The sequence below is a fragment of the Paramormyrops kingsleyae genome, chromosome 25 (genome assembly GCF_048594095.1).
Source record: "Paramormyrops kingsleyae isolate MSU_618 chromosome 25, PKINGS_0.4, whole genome shotgun sequence".
Classification (NCBI taxonomy): Eukaryota; Metazoa; Chordata; class Actinopteri; order Osteoglossiformes; family Mormyridae; genus Paramormyrops; species Paramormyrops kingsleyae.
Genome location: NC_132821.1, coordinates 5,557,828 through 5,578,159, shown reverse-complemented (window position 1 = coordinate 5,578,159; position 20,332 = coordinate 5,557,828). Strand labels below are relative to the sequence as shown.

The following is a 20,332-nucleotide window of genomic DNA, read 5'->3' as shown; positions in this document are numbered from 1 at the left end:
AATATAGAAAAAATAAGAAAAATAATAAAATAAAAAATATATGAAATGTTCAGCTGTACATAATCTATACATAAGTGATAGGTAAGAGGTATATAAGTGCAATGTGCAAGAGGCCTGAGGTATGTGCCAATGATTTGGACAGGGTGAAGCAGCACCTAGAGGCATTGAGTATTGTCCTGATTTAGGAGCATTATGACCTGGGGGAAAAAGCTCTTCCTTAACCTTTCCGTTCTGTGGTGCGTTTCCCAAGGCCATAGTTCGAATGAACGTTCGCAAACACTGTCCTTAAGTTGCGTAGTTCAAACAACTCACGAGCTGTAGTTAGAAGCTTAGTCCCGGGTAAATATGTCAGCGATGGTGGAAAATGCATTCTAAGAAGGGTATAGTTACCGTGTAAGTAAAAAATTGTATAATCTTTCATAACTAATAGGGAATAATTTAGCTCTACGATCATATATAATGTGAAGTTGTCTGAAAATGTAGTTTGAAACGTAATTGTTGTGTGGGTCTCTGGTCATAAGTATGGTAACTGTCGGTAGTGAGCAATAGGGACACCTTGCTGGGTGATGCGGGAAGAATCCTCTGTGTGACCCATCTGTACATTGACATCAAACTTCAACTCACCAGTGGCACTTGCACTCTCATCTAGCACATATTGTATGTTCTAGTCACTCTTTGGCTTCTTCTCATGTTGAGAAACATGTGTGAACAGTTTTGAGTCATTGTGTTTAAATGATGACTACTGTATGGTGGCTGTGCTGAACTTCTGCAGCCTGTGTTTTCTATTTTGCATCAAAGTTCACAACATAGCAATCTGACTTTTCCGGCTCAGATTCTATGAAAACATAGCTAAAAGGCCCTTCTGTAAAAAGGGGCTGACAGACATTCGCTATAGTCATGTTAATATAATATAATATAATATAATATAATATAATACATTAATTCTTTAAAACCTGTTAAGTCTAAAACTGTAAGAGTAGGTGTACTTGTTTACAAAACAAAAAACAAAAGTTCTCTTACATAACTTTTGTAGTATTTGAAGGATTTTATACCCCATTTTAAGCACAACTGTACAATTGATTAACCCTGCCCATAACAGCCTTTTACTCCTAACTGTGCAGTATCTGTATAAACTGGACACATCTGGTTTGACCGCCCCAAAGAGCTTTGGTAAGTTAAAGTTTACCTTGCCTTATGTTTCTGTTACAGTTTTTCTGAATTGCTAAAAGACTAAACCTCATTCTTGGAACAAAATTGCCAAAACTCATTTATTGAATCAATCACTCTTTTGGTGAAACTTTAAACAATTTGCAGATTTGAGCAAAACTCTTTTTTTTTTTTTAATGTGTCCTGTCCGGCAGCTTTCGCAAGCAGAATAATGGTCTGAATGCACTGCTGTGTCAGACATATTTGCTTTACCATGAGGGGCTCTACAGTATAAACTCTGTATAGGCCCTTCATGTTGGTCAATTTCTTTTTATTCGTATATTTATTGTATCTTATTTAATACATGTAAAATATTCCAGTTGCCGTGCTGCCCGGAAGGGAGTGATAGATTAGGAAAATGAGTGAAGAAAAGGAGAGAGGGATTCATTTAAGAGAGATTAAAGAGAAAGAAGGAAAGAGAGAGAGGGAAAAAAAAAAAACACGAACAAAGGCGGAGACAACAGTGGGACAGAGAGGCTAAGAAAGACAGGAGTAACGTAAAAAGCACATAAGTCAAGAAAAGGAAAAAAAAAAAAAAAAAAAAACGCATTTTAAATACAACCAAAAAAGCATAAATACAAAGACACAACCAGAAATAAAGAAAATAAAACAGATATACAGACATACAAAATTGTAGCATGTGCTTGGAAGGGAGCGTGGAGGTGTATTTGCATGTGTGTTCATCTGTTTGGGGGAGGTGTTTGAACATGTATGCGTGTGTTGGGTGCGTGTGAATTTCTCCATGGAATGCACTTGATAGCGAGGGTGGGGGGCCGCAACCACACCCCACAAGAACCAGAGGCCGGCGGAGACAGGCCCAGGAGACCCAAGACTTCCGCAGCCCCCAAAGAGCACGGAAGAGCCAAGGCCCCATGTCCCCACGACAGCCGGGTCCCCACCCCAGCAGGAGGAGGAGGGAGGACCCAGGCGCAGCCCCCGCAGCCAAAAGGGCACGAGCCCCAGAGAACCAGAGGCAACAGGCAGCCGACCCCGCGAGGGTGAAGGCCGCTCCAGCACGGGCCAGGGCCAGGGCCCCAGGACCCCAGGTGGCCGGGAGCCGACCGGCCCCCGGCAGAGAGCCCCACCCGTGCCGGAGAGGTCCGAGCCCCCCCCAGGCCACCACCCGGGGAGGAGGGACAGCAACCATGCCAAGGAGGCAGCCGTGCCCAGGAAGAAGCAGCTAACCCCGGACCCCAGGCAGACACCTCGCAGACACACCTCTCAGCCATACACATAGACCATACACCCACTCACACAACATACACAGACACATACACAGAGACAAATAGACATAAGCCCATCCACTCCGGACCGCCCTCCGCCATGCGGGGGAACGGACGCCACCCCCCAGCGCCAGCCGCAACCCCAGGGCGCCGCCAGCCAGACGACTACCCAAGTGCCCCCCCACCACTGCTGGCAGGGAGCAGGGGTGTAGGAAGACCCGCCCACTCTCCTCCCCCACGCACCTGTGTGAGAGGTGGAGTGTTGGATGTATGTGTTAGTGATTGTGAGTGTATGTGGTGTACGGGATGAGTATGACTGTTGAGAAACTTAAGATGGATTTAAAATTGACAGGGGAAGCAAGGAGGAGCGCTGCTTGCAAACAGCTCTCCTCCCCATCACCCCCCCCCCCCCCCCCCGCCAAGACCCTCAATGTATATGGTGTAAGTAAAATTGAGGGGCGGGCAGCAGTGAAGAGGTGAGTGAGACCACCTCAGCGGCCCCACCCACCAACCTCTAGGTAGTGCCCCCTAAAGTGCAATTAAAACAAGGGGAGGCAGAGGGCCGCACAGCACAGCGAGTAAGGCCATGTGGATGGCCCCCTCACCGCAGCGTGCGCGGCACATTCCCACCCCGAGATCCTACATGTGTGCGTGGCATGTTATATGACTGAGGGGGGAGAGGGGCTGGGATTCATGATACCAGGGGGGAGCTTACTACCCCCTGGCAGAAGAGAGCCAGCTAACCAGCTGGCTCATTAGGCACCCCAGCCCCCCATCGCGGCATGGGATGGAGTGGACCCGGGGCCCCCGGCGACAACGCCCCGGAGCAGTGCCGAGGCCAAGAGCTAGCCCCCCTCCCCCCCCACCCCGAAGGGCAGCCCGCACTCAGTCACCCACTCATTCGACGACAAAAAAGTGGCAGACCAGCCCGGGCTTGAGACATGCCACCCCCCAAATAGTGCAGGCTGGCCCCCCACACATGGACCGACCCACCCCCCACGGCAGTGCCCCGGAGGGAGCACAGGCCACCCCCGCGCAGGAAGGCACCCACCGAGGAAACGGCCAGGCCCCGGGCACCGGAGCCCCAGACCCCCCCACCCAAGCCCGCACCGAAGAGGCCAACCACCCATCCCAGGGCCAGCCCCCGCCACCACCGGCGCCCCTCTAAACACATTCCCATTCATCAAAACACATTTTGCACTGTGGTGAACTTTGATGCAAAATAGAAAACACAGGCTGCAGAAGTTCAGCACAGCCACCATACAGTAGTCATCATTTAAACACAATGACTCAAAACTGTTCACACGTTTCTCAACATGAGAAGAAGCCAAAGAGTGACTAGAACATACAATATGTGCTAGATGAGAGTGCAAGTGCCACTGGTGAGTTGAAGTTTGACGTCAACGTACAGATGAGTCACACAGAGGATTCTTCCCGCATCACCCAGCAAGGTGTTCCTATTGCTCACTACCGACAGTTACTGTACTTATGACCAGAGACCCACACAACAATTACGTTTCAAACTACATTTTCAGACAACTTCACATTATATGTGATCATAGAGCTAAATTATTCCTTATTAGTTATGAAAGATTATTAAATTTCTTACTTACACGGTGACTATACCCCTATTAGACTGCATTTTCCACCATCGCTGATGTATTTACCCGGGACTAAGCTTCTAACTACAGCTCAAGAACTGTACTTATGTATAGATTATGTACAGCTGAACATTTCATATATTTTTTATCTTATTATTTTTCTTATATTTTTCTATATTTTGTTACTCTCTTATCATGCACAGTTCAATTCAATTCAATTTTATTTATATAGCGCATTATCACAACATTACATTGTCTCAATGCGCTTTACATTTCTGCCTCGTAAGGACCCCCCATTGAGTAAGCCAAAGGCAACGGTGGCAAGGAAAAACTCCCTAAGAGGAAGAAACCTTGGGAGGAACCAGACCCAAAGGGGGTGCCCATCCTCCAGGGGCCGGCAGATGAGTCAAACAAACAAGATGAAATGACTAAGCTAATACAGGGGTTGAAATATATGTCTCAATGCAGCGGCTGACCGGTGCAGGCACGTGGTGCTTGATGCACGATGGCAGGATTAATAGACACACAGCCGCAGGATGGATGGCGAGGCATCGTGTTGAGCCAAGGGCAGGCAGGTTGGAGGGTAGTTGCCGGTGGTGGAGGTAATTGTCTTGTAGGCAGCAGAGGCATAAATTCTTCAACGACATTGTGCTCCAGGGAGCACACCCCAGAAGGGGTGAGGGAGGAAGTAAGAAAAAATTGTGTATTAGTCACAGTTGAGGAAACCAGAGGCAGTGCAAGAAAACTGATCGAGTGCAATATTCGTCTAGGCTCCGGCAGATCTGGGTATAGCAGCATGAGAAAGAGGGAGAGACAGGCGGGAACACAGGCATGGGGACTCCCTGAACATCAGCACTCTAGTGTAGAGCTAGAGTGACAGCACTGACGCCTCAGTTTATCCAAAGCCAATGACACCGATCCCCACCCAGCTCATCACCTCATACTGTTAGTCTGACTGGGAGTGAGGGACTAGCTGGAACCAGAACTAGGTTTCCTATACGCTAAGCTATACAAGTGCGTTTTTAATCTAGACTTGAAAAGCGAGAGTGTGCCTGAATCCCGCACATCCGCCGGGAGACCATTCCACAGCTGCGGAGCTCTGTAGGAGAATGCTCTGCAGCCTGCCGTAGCCCTGTCTACTTTTGGAACTAATAGATATCCTGCTCCTTGTGAACGAAGCAGGCGAGAAGGGTTGTAAAGGACCAGAAGATCATTGAGATATTGTGGTGCAAGGCCATTCAGAGTTTTGTAGGTCAATAGCAATAATTTGTAATCAATCCTAAACTTGACCGGTAGCCAGTGCAGGGAAGACAGGATAGGGCTAATGTGATCAAATTTTTTAGTTTTTGTGAGAACTCTGGCAGCTGCATTTTGTACTAACTGAAGTTTATGTAGGGATCCAGATGGACAACCCGAAAGGAGGGCATTGCAGTAGTCCAATCTAGAAGTTATAAAGGCATGTATTAGTTTTTCTGCATCTTGAAAGGAAAGCAACTTCCGAAGCTTGGCTATGTTCCGTAGATGGTAAAATGCCGTACTGGTAATGCTATTTATGTGAGCACTGAAGCAGAGGTCGGAGTCTACCAGGACACCAAGATTTCTGACCACTGTTTTAAATTGAGTAGGGAGGCCACTAGGGTTGGGGTTTACAAACTTATTGCGGGTCTCCTTAGGACCGATTAAAAGAACCTCAGTTTTTTTCCTTGCCATCCAACAACGGATGTCTAGCAGACATTCGGCTAAAGAAGGGAGCTGGGACGCGTCACTAGGTTTGACAGATAGATACAATTGTGTATCATCAGCATAACAATGAAAATTAACACTGTAATTTCTAATTATGTTACCAAGCGGTAGCATATATAGATTGAACAGTAGTGGGCCCAACACTGATCCCTGCAGGACACCATATTTTACTTTAGTGGCTATGGATGACTCATTGTTTACATGGACAAACTGGTAACGATCAGTTAAATACGAACGAAACCACAGTAGTGCTGTCCCTTTAATGCCAATCAATGTTTCCAACCGGTCCAAAAGAATATTATGGTCTACAGTATCGAATGCTGCAGTTAGATCCAGTAAGAATAATAGCGATATACAGCCACGGTCGGAAGCCATAAGCAAGTCGTTTATCACTTTGACTAAGGCCGTTTCTGTGCTATGATTGGGTCTGAAACCAGACTGATATAGCTCGTTAGCATTATTATCTTGGAGAAAGGAAGACAGCTGGTGAGCAACAACTTTCTCTAGAATTTTAGAAATGAAGGGAAGATTTGAGATGGGTCTATAGTTTCCTAAGTCACTAGGTTCAAGATTTGGTTTGTTTAAGATAGGTCTAATAACAGCCATTTTAAAAGATTTAGGAACATATCCAAGACTAAGAGATGAGTTTAACAATGTAGTGCTAATCAGTGGTGCAATTTCCTTAAGTAGATTGGTGGGTATTGGGTCAACAAGGCTAGTAGTGGGTTTGCAAGAGGAAATTAACTGAAGGAGTTCTGTCTGCACTACAGGAGTGAAACATTCAAAGGTGTTATCATTAGTACTAATAACACTAGCGCTAGCAGAGGATTGGTGGTTGTGTGCAACCGTGGGCGTGCTCGTGATGGTATGTCTAATCGTGGTTATTTTATTATTAAAAAACGCAATAAAGGCATCACTACCAAGAGCTTCTGGGACTTGTGAGTTTAACATTGAACGATTCTTTGTTAACCTAGATACAGATTCAAATAGGAATTTAGGATTGGTTTTGTTATTTTCTATTAGTTTAGAGAGATACATAGACCTAGCAGTCATTAGTGCATGTCTATACTTAGCTCTCTTTCCAGGCAAATCTAAAAACTTCTAATTTTGTTGACCGCCATTTGCGTTCTAGCTTTCGTGAAGCTTGTTTAAGTTCACGTGTACGGTTAGAGTACCAGGGGGCAGGTTTCTTATCTCTATGTTTTATTTTCTTGAGTGGTGCTACATGATCAAGAGTGGTACGAAATGATTCTACCATGTTCACGGTTACCTGTTCAAGTTCATTTACGCATGACACTTCAGAGGTTAGGTTAAAGGACTGTGGGAGCTGTTCCAGAAAAGTTGCAGCGGATAATGAGGCTATGGAACGTCTAGTATCGTACCTCTGGCCTGGGGCCTTAGGGGAGTTATGTTGTATTTGAAATGTTAAAAGGTAATGATCTGAAAGTAGAGGATTCTGAGGGATAATTGATATGTGTTCTATCAGGACACCAAGACTAAGAATCAGGTCTAGGGTGTGGTTACAGGCATGAGTTGGCCCAGTTACATTCTGATGTACACCGACAGAGTCAAGAATGGTAGTAAATGCTTTTGTTACTGGATCACTTTCATTTTCCATATGAATATTAAAATCACCAACAATCAAGGCCTTGTCGGTAGTAACCACCAAGCTTGTTAAGAAATCTGCAAATTCCTTAAGGAAATTGCTATAGGGGCCTGGCGGTCTATACACAATGGCAATGGTGATTGGAGGTGTAGAACTACACTTAGATGTGCTAGCAAGACTTAGAATAATAAATTCAAACGTACTAAAGCTATAACCAGTATTTTCACGCACTCCTAGGTCGGTCTTAAATATTGCAGCAACTCCGCCACCTTTGCGATTATGCCTATAGCTATATTCAGCTGGAGTGGATTCATTTAGTGCCATGAACTCATTCGGTTTTAGCCAAGTCTCAGTAAGATATAGGGCACTAAGATTAGAATCAGTAATGATTTCATTTACGAGCAATGTCTTAGGAGCCAGCGATCTAATGTTCAGGAGTCCAAGTTTTAGGTTTGCATTACACCTACTATCCAGAGTTGAAATAGGTCTAATTTCTCTAAGGTTTGTAAGACACGAACTACGATGGAATGACCCCCCACGATTAAAACCGCGGGGAACAGACACAGTCTCAATAATATGAAGCCTGGGTGACGACTCTAAGCGACTAGCAGGCGGTCGGTTAAGCCGTTTTGCCTGTCGCCTTGGCTTGGCTCTGGTTAGTCAGCAATCTGCCCTAAGACTGTGAGCTATGCTTTTTGACAGGAGATTGGCACCAGCCCACGTGGGGTGAATACCGTCCCTCTTCAAAAGCCAAGGCCTACCCCAGAATGTCCGCCAATGGTCTATATAACCCACACCATTTATCGGGCACCATTCCGACAGCCAGCGATGCAGCGACGATAATCTGCTGTACATTTCGTCGCCACGTCTAGCTGCTCAGAGTGACCAGGGTTACATTCCACTACGTGTTGTGTGTGTACAACTGTGTACATGACGAATAAACCTTTTCAATCTTCAATCTTAAATTTTTGTAAAGTACAAATTCCGACCTTCCTGGCAATATATTAGATGTTCTGGGGCCTCATTTCTACATGCCACTTCTGTGGACTTTTAGATTATGCAGGGCAGCTTCCCTATTGTTACAGTGTATAGGGCAAAATGGATAATTACAAATCCTGCCCCAAACACTTTTAAATGTTTTCGTAAAATACAAATTTAGCCTTTTCCACTACTATATGCCAAGCCTGGGGGACTTATTTCTACATGATACTTCCATTTTTAAATGTAACAGATTTGCTTTGCAATTTTCTTTTTCTTTCTTGTATTAATTCTGATATAATGACTTGTACAGTGCCAACCAATGTGACATTTCTATGTGTAGATATTTCACATGAGTGTTTGCAAGGTGTACAGTAGCCTTACTTATATGAGAAAATGAAACCAGACAACAACCATTTTTATTTATTGATTTATTACAATTTATTTTACTCATCCAGAACAGGCACCCACAAACTGTGATGTTCATGGTAGCTGGACGTCCAAATGCAAATTATACGCGACTAGAGAACGCTCAACAAATGATATATATTTTGAAATATATATTTCAAAAAAATTTTCAAAAAAACCAACAATAAAATAATTGTTAAACATTAACAACAATAAGGATTTCGGACAATCGTATTGTACTCTGTAATATGGATGACAAAATTGCACTGGCTGAACGCGCAGCTGCTGCGCCTTGCTGAGCTCCTCGAACACTCATTTGTTTACATCCAGCGTATACTCCACCCCTGCAGCTGACGGCAGATCGCGCTCCACGTCACGTTTGCTGCAGACACACCTCGAACGCACCCCGTGATTAGGTAACGTCGTATGGGTTTCTTTCTATGCCACGTGATCTGTCTACGCTGCGTGTATGGCAAGCCGTTTTAACATTTAATCAAGTCACACTCCTATCCGTAATTACATTTTAGATATACATAATATAATTTCTCCTAGTCAAAATTATATTCGTACTAGTCAGAATGGCAATTACAGATATCCACAATTGCATTCTTACTAGTAGAAAATGTATTTCAAGATATCTAAAACTTTATTTCTCCTAGTCATAATGCTATTTAAGATATCTTTAAATCTTTACAAAGTATAAGTGGCCCTTTTGACATTTAATCGCTAGACTGGATACGCATTGCAGATATCCGTAATTCAATTCTTCCTAGTCAAAAAGAGCATTTCAGATATCCACAATGACATTCTTCCTATCCACAATTGTCATTTCAGATATCCACAACGTCATTCTTCCTAGGAGAAACTACGTCACTTTTGCCTTTCATGTCTATTGGGCTTTCAATTTCAGATATCCACAATTACATTTCAGATATCTAGAATTAACATTCTGGATATCCGAAATTGAATTCTTACTAGGAAAAACTCCCATTTCAGATATCTACAATCCAATTGTTACTAGTCATAATTTAAATTTCAGATATCCGAAAGGAAAAAAAAACATTCCAGATATATATTATGTAATTTCGAATATCCAAAAATACATTGTGAATAGTAAAAATGTTATTACAGATATCCACAATTCATATTATGACTAGTAAAAATGCAATTGCAGATATCTACAATTAGAATTACGCCTAGGAACAATGCAATTGTAGATATCTACAATTGTATTGTGGATATCTGTTGAAGAGTAGATAAGACGCCGTTTTAACATAAAAACGATCCATTTACTATCCACAATTACATTTTAGATATACAGAATATCATTTCTCCTAGTCAAAATTATATTCTTACTAGTCAGAATGGCAGTTGCAGATATCCACAATTACATTCTTACTAGTAGAAAATGTATTTCAAGATATCTAAAACTTTATTTCTCCTAGTCAAAATTCCATTTAAGATATCTTTAAATCTTTACGTAGTATAGATATCTTTAAATCTTTACATTTAATCGCTAGACTGGATATGTATTGGAGATATCCGTAATTCAGTTCTTCCTAGTCAAAAAGAGCATTTCAGATATCCACAATGACATTCTCCCTATCCACAATTGTCATTTCAGATATCCACAATGTCATTCTTCCTAGGAGAAATTACGTCACTTTTGCCATTCATGTCTATTGGGCTTTCAATTTCAGATATCCGCAATTACATTTTAGATATCTAGAATTAACATTCTGGATATCCGAAATTGAATTCTTACTAGGAAAAATGACGTGTATTCCGCCAGTATGTTTCCCTGTCGTCGTCATTTCAGATATCTAGAATGGCGGTGCGACGTACATCCGGTAAAAATATATAAAAATATAAGCCAGTGTGGCAGAATAGCTATTTTGGGCGCTGTGCCTTTAAATTTGCGGGGCGATTATTGGTTTCCAAGGTAGCACCCTATAAAAGTGGCAGTGGTTGGCTGGGAATCTAACGCTGGCAAGGTGTTCTTTTGGTTACCTGACTTCGCTGTTTAAAGGTATGCAGCGGGCTGTTTCGCGTTTGTCCTTGTAAGTCACCCTCGCGGCTGTTTGAATGTATGGTTTATTTTATAGATCTGCATACGACGGATTCCTTGGAAGCTACTGCTTGGTAGGTGGCGGTGGGCAATGCGGAGGGAGTTTATCCAGCCAGTTGGGAAGATCATGACGTGCCATTAAGTGCTGCTGTTTTGCCTGCTCTATTACAGCTGTGGTCTGGATTGCCTGCCCTCCAGTTGCTGCTGCTGCTTTGCCTCTTTGGTTATATTGTAAATGTGGATTGTAATTCTGTTTTAACTGGTTCTTCCAGGTTTACCTGGTTAGAGCTAGGGTTTTTTTTTAGTTTTGTGTGTTTTTTTTAAAGACTGTTCTGGGTTGATACGCCACTAGGGAGGAAGGGAGCTTTGGTGTGTGTGTGTGTGTGTGTGTGTGTGTGTGTGTGTGGCAGCAGGGCCCTGGTGTGTGTGCATGGGGGTGTAGTGCTTTTGTTTTAGGATGCCTGACTGCTTTACCTCCTGTCCCGTGTGCACCAGCCCAGAGGTTGTACTCTGTATTGTGGACAGTGTATTATTGTGTTAATAAAAGATTGTAAGTGGAGTCACGTCTTCTGCTGCCGTGTATAACGGACCTGAGTGCTTTCCTTTGTGGAGTGTTAGGAACTATTTCCCTGGGTGTAATTCCCAGGGTGGCGTAGTCGGTGTCTCCGGGGGTGGCTCCCCCAAACTCACAACTTAGCACCACGACACCAGCTAAATAATTGATGTCATCCATACTGTCGCTATGACAGTTCTCTATAAACTGCTTATTACAAATAAATTAATAACTACATACGTTTTAATAGAAAGCTAATAACTTGCACGGTAAAATATAAAACGTTCTTTGTTTCACGTTGCTGAATATAGTTTTTGCTGTTAATGCAGCAGAACAGAAAGTGATCAGCATGATACGTTTAGCTGATCTGCACTGTTCAGCACAAATACAGACTCCAGTGGAATTAAATCAGTATTAGCTGGATTTACTAGTTTTGCTCCAGTTTCATTTTTGATTTGGTCACCCAGAGGGTCTGCTGACAGACACAGCTATATACAGTATAGCGCAAGTGGCGTGTTGAGGGGCTGTCAGCTGTTCGCAGTCCCATGCAGACCAAAATTATGCATTTTGTGAATGAATGACCGTCCCAGGTCATTCATTCACAAAATGCATAATTTTGACCAGAGCATGTAAGTGGAGCTTATCGCTCACGGACCTGTACGCTCTTCCAACTCCCCCCACTCACAACCACTTCGCTCATTATCGCCCCCCTCTCGGGCCAATTTTAATCCCGCTCCAAGGAAATCGCTCACCGCTGTCTCCAAGAACGAACGTTTTAGCCTTAACTTTAGCCTGTCATCAAAGTAAATGAGCAGTCAAATCCACATTCAAGTAGAAATGGTTTATTTCTAGGTCAGTCCTGCTTCATACACAGCGTGTGAGCTGCCCCCCTGCCACGGATTGCCTCCCCTGACGTCATCGCTCCATTTAAAGGCAAAGTCGCTTCTCCAGTGCAGCAGAAGCGAACGCTCGCTGTAAATTCATTTTCTTGCCTTAAACCGACTGAAAAAACTCAAATTAGTTGTTTATTATGCCTTTTTACATTGCAACCTTAAGTTATCATTCACAACCTCCTGTAATTTGTCACAAATGTGACGGTAACTTTTTCATTAAAACGCTACAGTAATGCTTTTCCTCTCGACAATGCTCGTCTGTGCAAATACAGTACAGTCGCTTTCAGTCGCAAAAAGGGACTGATTTAGTTGAAAGGTATTTTTGACACGTTGTTGAATCCATTCGGCTGAAAATGTTCTTCTATTCTGTCGTCGTATAATATAATACGGCGTTTAACTTAATACTCAGCACCGTCACGCCTGGAAATGATGTAACATCGATCCACAGAACAAAAGTCACCAAAATTTCACCACTCATTCTTAACCCCGTGTGTACATTACAGCTAACAAGTCGTATTGCAAATCGTCCATCCATAAGGAAAGGACTCGGGGGGGCATTTTATAGCAGGCCACCTTGCCACAGAATGCCCCCCCCCCCCCCCCCCCCCCCCCCCCCCCCCCCCGTCTAACTCTGGCTGGGAAACTGCTACATGCACCAAACTTGCACCAGTCACTCATATTTACCCCTTATTTATGCTGTATGAATTGCTTTGGGCTGGGCCATAAGGCTGAGATTCTAGCTGGGGGGGCATTTTATAGCAGGCCACCCTGCCACAGAATGCCCCCCCCGTCTAACTCTGGCTGGGAAAATGCTACATGCACCAAACTTGCAACAGTTACTCATATGTATCCCTTATTTATGCTGTATGGATTACTTTGGGCTGAGCCCTAAGGAAAAGATTCTAGCTGGGGGGGCATTTTATAGCAGGCCACCTTGCCACAGAATGCCCCCCCGTCTAACTCTGGCTGGGAAAATGCTACATGCATCAAACTTGCAACAGTTACTCATATATATCCCTTATATATGCTGTATGAATTACTTTGGGCTGGGCCATAAGGAAAAGATTCTAGCGAAGGGGGGGGCATTTTATAGCAGGCCACCCTGCCACAGAATGCCCCCCTGTGTAACTCTAGCTGGGAAAATGCTACATGCACCAAACTTGCAACAGTTACTCATATGTATCCCTTATTTATGCTGTATGGATTACTTTGGGCTGAGCCATAAGGAAAAGATTCTAGCCGGGGGGGCATTTTATAGCAGGCCACCCTGCCACAGAATGCCCCCCCTATCTAACTCTGGCTGGGACACTGCTACATGCACCAAACTTGCACCAGTCACTCATATTTACCCCTTATTTATGCTGTATGAATTACTTTGGGCTGGGCCATAAGGAAAAAATTCTAGCTGGGGGGGCATTTTATAGCAGGCCACCTTGCCACAGAATGCCCCCCCGTCTAACTCTGGCTGGGAAAATGCTACATGCATCAAACTTGCAACAGTTACTCATATATATCCCTTATATATGCTGTATGAATTACTTTGGGCTGGGTCATAAGGAAAAGATTCTAGCGGGGGGGGGGGCATTTTATAGCAGGCCACCCTGCCACAGAATGCCCCCCTGTCTAACTCTGGCTGGGAAAATGCTACATGCACCAAACTTGCAACAGTTACTCATATGTATCCCTTATTTATGCTGTATGGATTACTTTGGGCTGAGCCATAAGGAAAAGATTCTAGCCGGGGGGGCATTTTATAGCAGGCCACCCTGCCACAGAATGCCCCCCCTATCTAACTCTGGCTGGGACACTGCTACATGCACCAAACTTGCACCAGTCACTCATATTTACCCCTTATTTATGCTGTATAAATTACTTTGGGCTGGGCCATAAGGAAAAAATTCTAGCTGGGGGGTCATTTTATAGCAGGCCACCTTGCCACAGAATGCCCCCCCGTCTAACTGGCTGGGAAAATGCTACATGCATCAAACTTGCAACAGTTACTCATATATATCCCTTATTTATGCTGTATGGATTACTTTGGGCTGAGCCATAAGGAAAAGATTCTAGCCGGGGGGGCATTTTATAGCAGGCCACCCTGCCACAGAATGCCCCCCCTATCTAACTCTGGCTGGGACACTGCTACATGCACCAAACTTGCACCAGTCACTCATATTTACCTCTTATTTATGCTGTATGAATTACTTTGGGCTGGGCCATAAGGAAAAAATTCTAGCTGGGGGGGCATTTTATAGCAGGCCACCTTGCCACAGAATGCCCCCCCGTCTAACTCTGGCTGGGAAAATGCTACATGCATCAAACTTGCAACAGTTACTCATATATATCCCTTATATATGCTGTATGAATTACTTTGGGCTGGGTCATAAGGAAAAGATTCTAGCGGGGGGGGGGGCATTTTATAGCAGGCCACCCTGCCACAGAATGCCCCCCTGTCTAACTCTGGCTGGGAAAATGCTACATGCATCATACTTGCAACAGTTACTCATATATATCCCTTATATATGCTGTATGAATTACTTTGGGCTGGGCCATAAGGAAAAGATTCTAGCGGGGGGGGGGGGGGCATTTTATAGCAGGCCACCCTGCCACAGAATGCCCCCCTGTCTAACTCTGGCTGGGAAAATGCTACATGCACCAAACTTGCAACAGTTACTCATATGTATCGCTTATTTATGCTATCTGGATTACTTTGGGCTGAGCCATAAGGAAAAGATTCTAGCCGGGGGGGCATTTTATAGCAGGCCACCCTGCCACAGAATGCCCCCCCTATCTAACTCTGGCTGGGACACTGCTACATGCACCAAACTTGCACCAGTCACTCATATTTACCCCTTATTTATGCTGTATGAATTACTTTGGGCTGGGCCATAAGGAAAAAATTCTAGCTGGGGGGGCATTTTATAGCAGGCCACCTTGCCACAGAATGCCCCCCCGTCTAACTCTGGCTGGGAAAATGCTACATGCATCAAACTTGCAACAGTTACTCATATATATCCCTTATATATGCTGTATGAATTACTTTGGGCTGGGCCATAAGGAAAAGATTCTAGCGGGGGGGGCATTTTATAGCAGGCCACCCTGCCACAGAATGCCCCCCTGTCTAACTCTGGCTGGGAAAATGCTACATGCACCAAACTTGCAACAGTTACTCATATGTATCCCTTATTTATGCTGTATGGATTACTTTGGGTTGAGCCCTAAGGAAAAGATTCTAGCTGGGGGGGCATTTTATAGCAGGCCACCCTGCCACAGAATGCCCCCCCTATCTAACTCTGGCTGGGACACTGCTACATGCACCAAACTTGCACCACTTACTCATATGTATCCCTTATATATGCTGTATGAATTACTATGGGCTGGGCCATAAGGAAAAGATTCTAGTTGGGGGGCATTTTATAGCAGGCCACCTTGCCACAGAATGCCCCCCCGTCTAACTCTGGCTGGGAAACTGCTACATGCACCAAACGTGCACCAGTCACTCATATGTATCCCTTATATATGCTGTATGAATTACTATGGGCTGGGCCATAAGGATGCCCCCCCTATCTAACTCTGGCTGGGAATATAATGTAAGGTGTAAAAAACAAAAACAAAAAAAAAACAGAATTTCATAAACTTTCTCAATAACTCTGTTTTTAATCTATAATAATAAAATTAACAGTAACGACAAATAAATAAATATGACATTCGTGATAAATAAAATTCTGTGGAGCAATTAATAAATTAACGCAAATTAACAGAAAATATAATTAAATTAAATCAAATCAAATTAAATTAACAAAACATTATGTGCAATAATTATTAAAGTATGCATGGGGGATGCATGCATTGCACCCTACTGGCTAGTGGCTGCCTAATATTTATGTGCATGCTGGGCACAAGTAGTCCTTGTCCACCGAAGGATGCTGGACACAGTTTATGTGGAACCATCGTTCACAAATGTCACAGCAAATCTGCAAAATAACCAGACAAACAAATGAATAAATTCTTTAAGTGTTTTTCTGACAAGTTTTAAAATCTGTGCCTACTTATACTAGAGCATTGATGTTTACACCTAGACTAATGTTAACACCAAGACTGCATTGCAGAGTGTAATCTGATTTATCAAAACAGTTTTTATATTCATTCACTCTCTCTCTCTCACACACACACACAAACATACATATTTATGTGTGTTTTAATTGCATTATTACACAAAGAAAAGTGGAGAGTGACAGGAAATTGTAGGAAGAGAGGGGGGTGAGATGACATGCAACAAGCACCCCTCGAGTTTATAATTTAAAGTTACCCATAGTGTGTCTCCTTCCTCACTACCACAATAATAACAGACACCACTGAGAGCATCTGCAAAAACAAAAAGAGGTTAAATATTAACCTAGAAGTCTTTTATAAACATTGTATACTAACAAATGTTTCTTAAATATTATTTCTACATATGATCTGAAAATGCTGTATTTTATTACGTTAGTTCTTTTTAATTCATGTCTAATTTAAACAGAAAGGGATTATTTATGGCCTTCAAAAAAGAATACACACCAGATTCCTGGAGAAGGGTTGTGGCTATATCCAGCCTCATTTTATTAATTTGTTTCTCTGAGGTGTCAAAAGTTAAATTATCCCCACTGAGAATTTTTTCTGCAAACTGAAAAAAAGTTGGATCGGTATAATTTAGAAGCACAGAATAACTAACAGATTAAAATTAAAAGATTTATGTTTACAACTGAGTTGTCATTCAACATTCTTAAAATGAATTTGCAGTTTAAAACAATAAAAACAATACGAACCTTTAACGCCAGGACACCACAGGAAACTGCATCTCTCTGGAGAGAATGAGGAAGGGTGCCGCATGACCACCTTGAACTCATGTAGCCCTTCTGCCTCATGAAGGCCCTGACATACAGAAAGAAATGCTTGTGAAAATGCTGCCATATGATTTAAAAGCACACTAATTAGCTTTTGCTTTTCAGTAAGGCACCAGAGAGAGCTGAATTTACCTTGTGGTCTCCTGGCACCTTCTCAGATCAGCTGCTTTTTCTCCCAAAGGATCCAAAAACAGGCACCTCTTTTCATGTGGATATAGAACCTATGTGTTTGTAAAGTGTGAATATTACAATATTTCAAACATTAATAAACATTATACATGTGTTACAGAAAGAGCTACTAAACAGTTCCTTTTGGAAATTTTGTATCTTAGGTTACTAAAGATTACTAAAGAATGCTGATATGGTGTTTTTCCAAGCTCAGAAATATAGAAAGACTTAGCCAAATCACTGACTCCCTGTGGAGGCTAACAAAGATATTGTAACTATTTTATTGCAGTACTCACTGCCAAAAAGTCTAAGAAATCAAGATTGTATATTTTCAGCTGATCAGATATTATTTTTTCATGTTCTTGATTTGCTAGTTCTGTATAAAGATGGATTAAATACCCTTCCATAAATCTAAATGCCATGTTCATTGTAATCTGTTGCACACGTCATAAAGCATTCAAAAGGTGAAAAAGCATATTAAATATTATTATCAATACAGTTATCTAATAATGAGATAATATGACTGATGCAAAATACTGTTTGAGAGAGTGTAATTCACAAATGATAATCTTACTGTGAGAATCCAGTGATGACTCTTGTTAAAAATCCTCACAATGACATCACTTGACATTGGATCCATCTAAGATTTCATAAAAAAAACATCATTATTTTTGCCCTCATTGAAGACATAATTACAATTGTTCAATCATGTTCCACTAAGTACCCGCAGTCTGGAGAGTTTGCGATCCCACATTGCTGTCATGGCGTAGGAATCAATGAGAGCTGCTTTGTGCCCTTTTTCTTTGTTGTATCTCTGCACCAGCAGTCTTAAGTATGCATTGATGACCTGTGAATGAAGATGACATGATTAAGAATTCATGTGAGAAAAACAGTGATATTTGGTCTAATACATTGTATTTACGTTGTAAAATTGAAGATGAGTCTTCTCATGGTTTTGATACTCCTGAATGGTTATTGATATTTATAAATATCAATTAAATATCAAATATTTACAAATAACTGTTTACATGTAAACAGTTCATAATTGATCATTGATGATATAAATGCATATTATAATAATGGGAAAATACCTCACTCTCCAGTTCCATCTTAGGACCATTTTAGCAATGTCCCAGGAAAACAATTTATAGGGTCCCACTTTAGAAAATAGAATATGGACATTCTTTCCTGCCCAAGCATCCTGCAGATCTGTGAACAGTATTAGACAATGTTGATGTTACAATTTACTGTGTAAGTTTAAAATTGATCTATGTCAACACATTTTTATCTTATAATCCTTTTACTTTCTATCTTTGTGACAGTTGGTATTTTTTGGTTTGATTTATTTGAACAAACATTGCCTGGAACTGTAGGCAACCTCAGATCCTTACTAACTAGAAATAATATAAAATAGTCATCAATACTAAATATCCATCCATCAAAGTCACCGCTTAATGCGAACTGGGGTTGTGGGGGGGACCGGAGCCAAAGAACAAGGGGCACAGGTGGGAACCAACCCTGGGCAGCAACACACCACAAGGCGCACACACTCAAACAATTAGGGGACCAACGTAGAGTTGCCAATTAACCTATCGTGCACACCTTTGGACTGTGGGAGGAAACCGGAGCCCCTGGCAGAAACCCACGCAAACAGCATGCAAACTCCACACAGAAAGGACCTACACCCAACCAGGGGATCAAACCCAGGACCTACTTGCTGTGAGGTAGCAGCGCTAACCACTGCACCACTGTGCCGCCACTGTGTCAGTATTAAATAATCACCTTTTTCTGAGGTTGCATTATATGCGTTATACTTTGCTGGTGATGGTGAGGCATGTGGTGCCTGGCAGGTCTCTGATGATGGTGCCAGGGGGGGTGGTGATGCTGCTTTGGCAGCAGGTGCAAAGCATATAACAGTGGTTGATGTGGACATAGATGTCGATGCTGGGACTGCTGGCGTTTGGGCTGAAATGTCCTTCTTTATGATCTGAGATGGAATGTGACGATCGCCTTTAATCATTAATTTTAAATGGTCAGTGTTTACTTTTTTGTGAACAGTTCCATTTTCTCCTTGTATGTCTGCACTTTTCCCCTCCAGTGCCAAAATCATATAAGGGCCCAGAAAATTTGGCTCCAGTTTGCCCCCCTTCCTTTGTTCACTTCTCTTGTTCTGCCTCCACACCTGGTCCCCAACTTTAAAGTCTGCTTTGGGAGCACCCAATTTGAGTCTCCGCTGGGTGCGCTCCTGCTGTTTCCTCACATTTTCCTGCATGATATCTCTGATAGAATCAAGTTTCTTAATGTCCTCACAGACCGCTTCCTCAGCCATGATGGCCTCCACACTACTGTGAACCTGTGAACAGAAAAGTGATTGTCCTAAAGGTGTAAGATATATACAAATTTGAAAACACACTCATACACACACAAAAACAAACACACAGACATAGACAGACAGACAGACGGATGGACAGACACACTTTACTGACCAAGTAATCCTGTGGCACTTCTGAGGGATACCGAGCTTCTCTCCCAAACATTAAAAAATAAGGGGAGTACTTGGTGGTAACCTGGGTTTTGGTTCGAAGCCCAAACATCACTGCATCCAAGTACTCATCCCAGGTTTCCAGTCTTTCCCCAACAAGCTTTCCAAGTGCTCTAAAAACATATAATAGGCATCACTATGGCAAAATAATATACATTTTACATTTATATTAACAATGTATTACATCTATTAATAATATAATATATATTAATAATGGCATACGTTATGAATATAACATATCATCATATATGTTAATATGTAATATGTAAGTGCTATCTACAAAGACAAAATAAATTTTCATGCAAAAGCATAAATTTGGTGCCACCACTCATGACGCATGTTCCTTACCTTTGGATAGTCCCATTCAATCTTTCCACTAAGCCATTGGTTTGGGGGTGATAAGGGGAGCACAGGCTTCGTTTTATGCCAAGTCTGGCACACAAACCATTATTTATCTTTGAAT

The 20,332-nt window shown here is 42.5% G+C and overlaps 1 protein-coding gene and 1 long non-coding RNA gene across 2 annotated transcripts; one reads left to right on the top strand and one right to left on the bottom strand.

The window, feature by feature from the left end:
- The first annotated feature begins 10,695 nt into the window (after positions 1 to 10,695).
- Positions 10,696 to 11,350, top strand: LOC140582922 (uncharacterized). The gene is made up of 3 exons (XR_011985732.1): positions 10,696 to 10,794; positions 10,871 to 10,907; positions 11,005 to 11,350. It is a non-coding gene; the product is annotated as an uncharacterized lncRNA (long non-coding RNA).
- A 4,647-nt stretch (positions 11,351 to 15,997) lies between these two features.
- LOC140577573 (uncharacterized) lies at positions 15,998 to 18,538 on the bottom strand. The gene is made up of 8 exons (XM_072707440.1): positions 18,419 to 18,538; positions 18,052 to 18,174; positions 17,902 to 17,967; positions 17,292 to 17,380; positions 17,082 to 17,187; positions 16,834 to 16,939; positions 16,586 to 16,641; positions 15,998 to 16,250 (listed from the first exon to the last, which is right to left on the bottom strand). The coding sequence occupies exons 1-8, from the start codon at positions 18,434 to 18,436 to the stop codon at positions 16,158 to 16,160; spliced, it is 657 nt and encodes a 218-aa protein (XP_072563541.1). The 5' UTR covers positions 18,437 to 18,538; the 3' UTR covers positions 15,998 to 16,157.
- Positions 18,539 to 20,332: the final 1,794 nt, after the last annotated feature.

Coding starts and splice junctions, on each gene's coding strand:
- LOC140577573 (XM_072707440.1), bottom strand. Junction 16,940..17,081: donor GTGGTGTCCTGGCGTTAAAG/GTTCGTATTGTT, acceptor ACTTTTTTTCAG/TTTGCAGAAAAAATTCTCAG. Junction 16,251..16,585: donor AGGAAGGAGACACACTATGG/GTAACTTTAAAT, acceptor GTTATTTTGCAG/ATTTGCTGTGACATTTGTGA.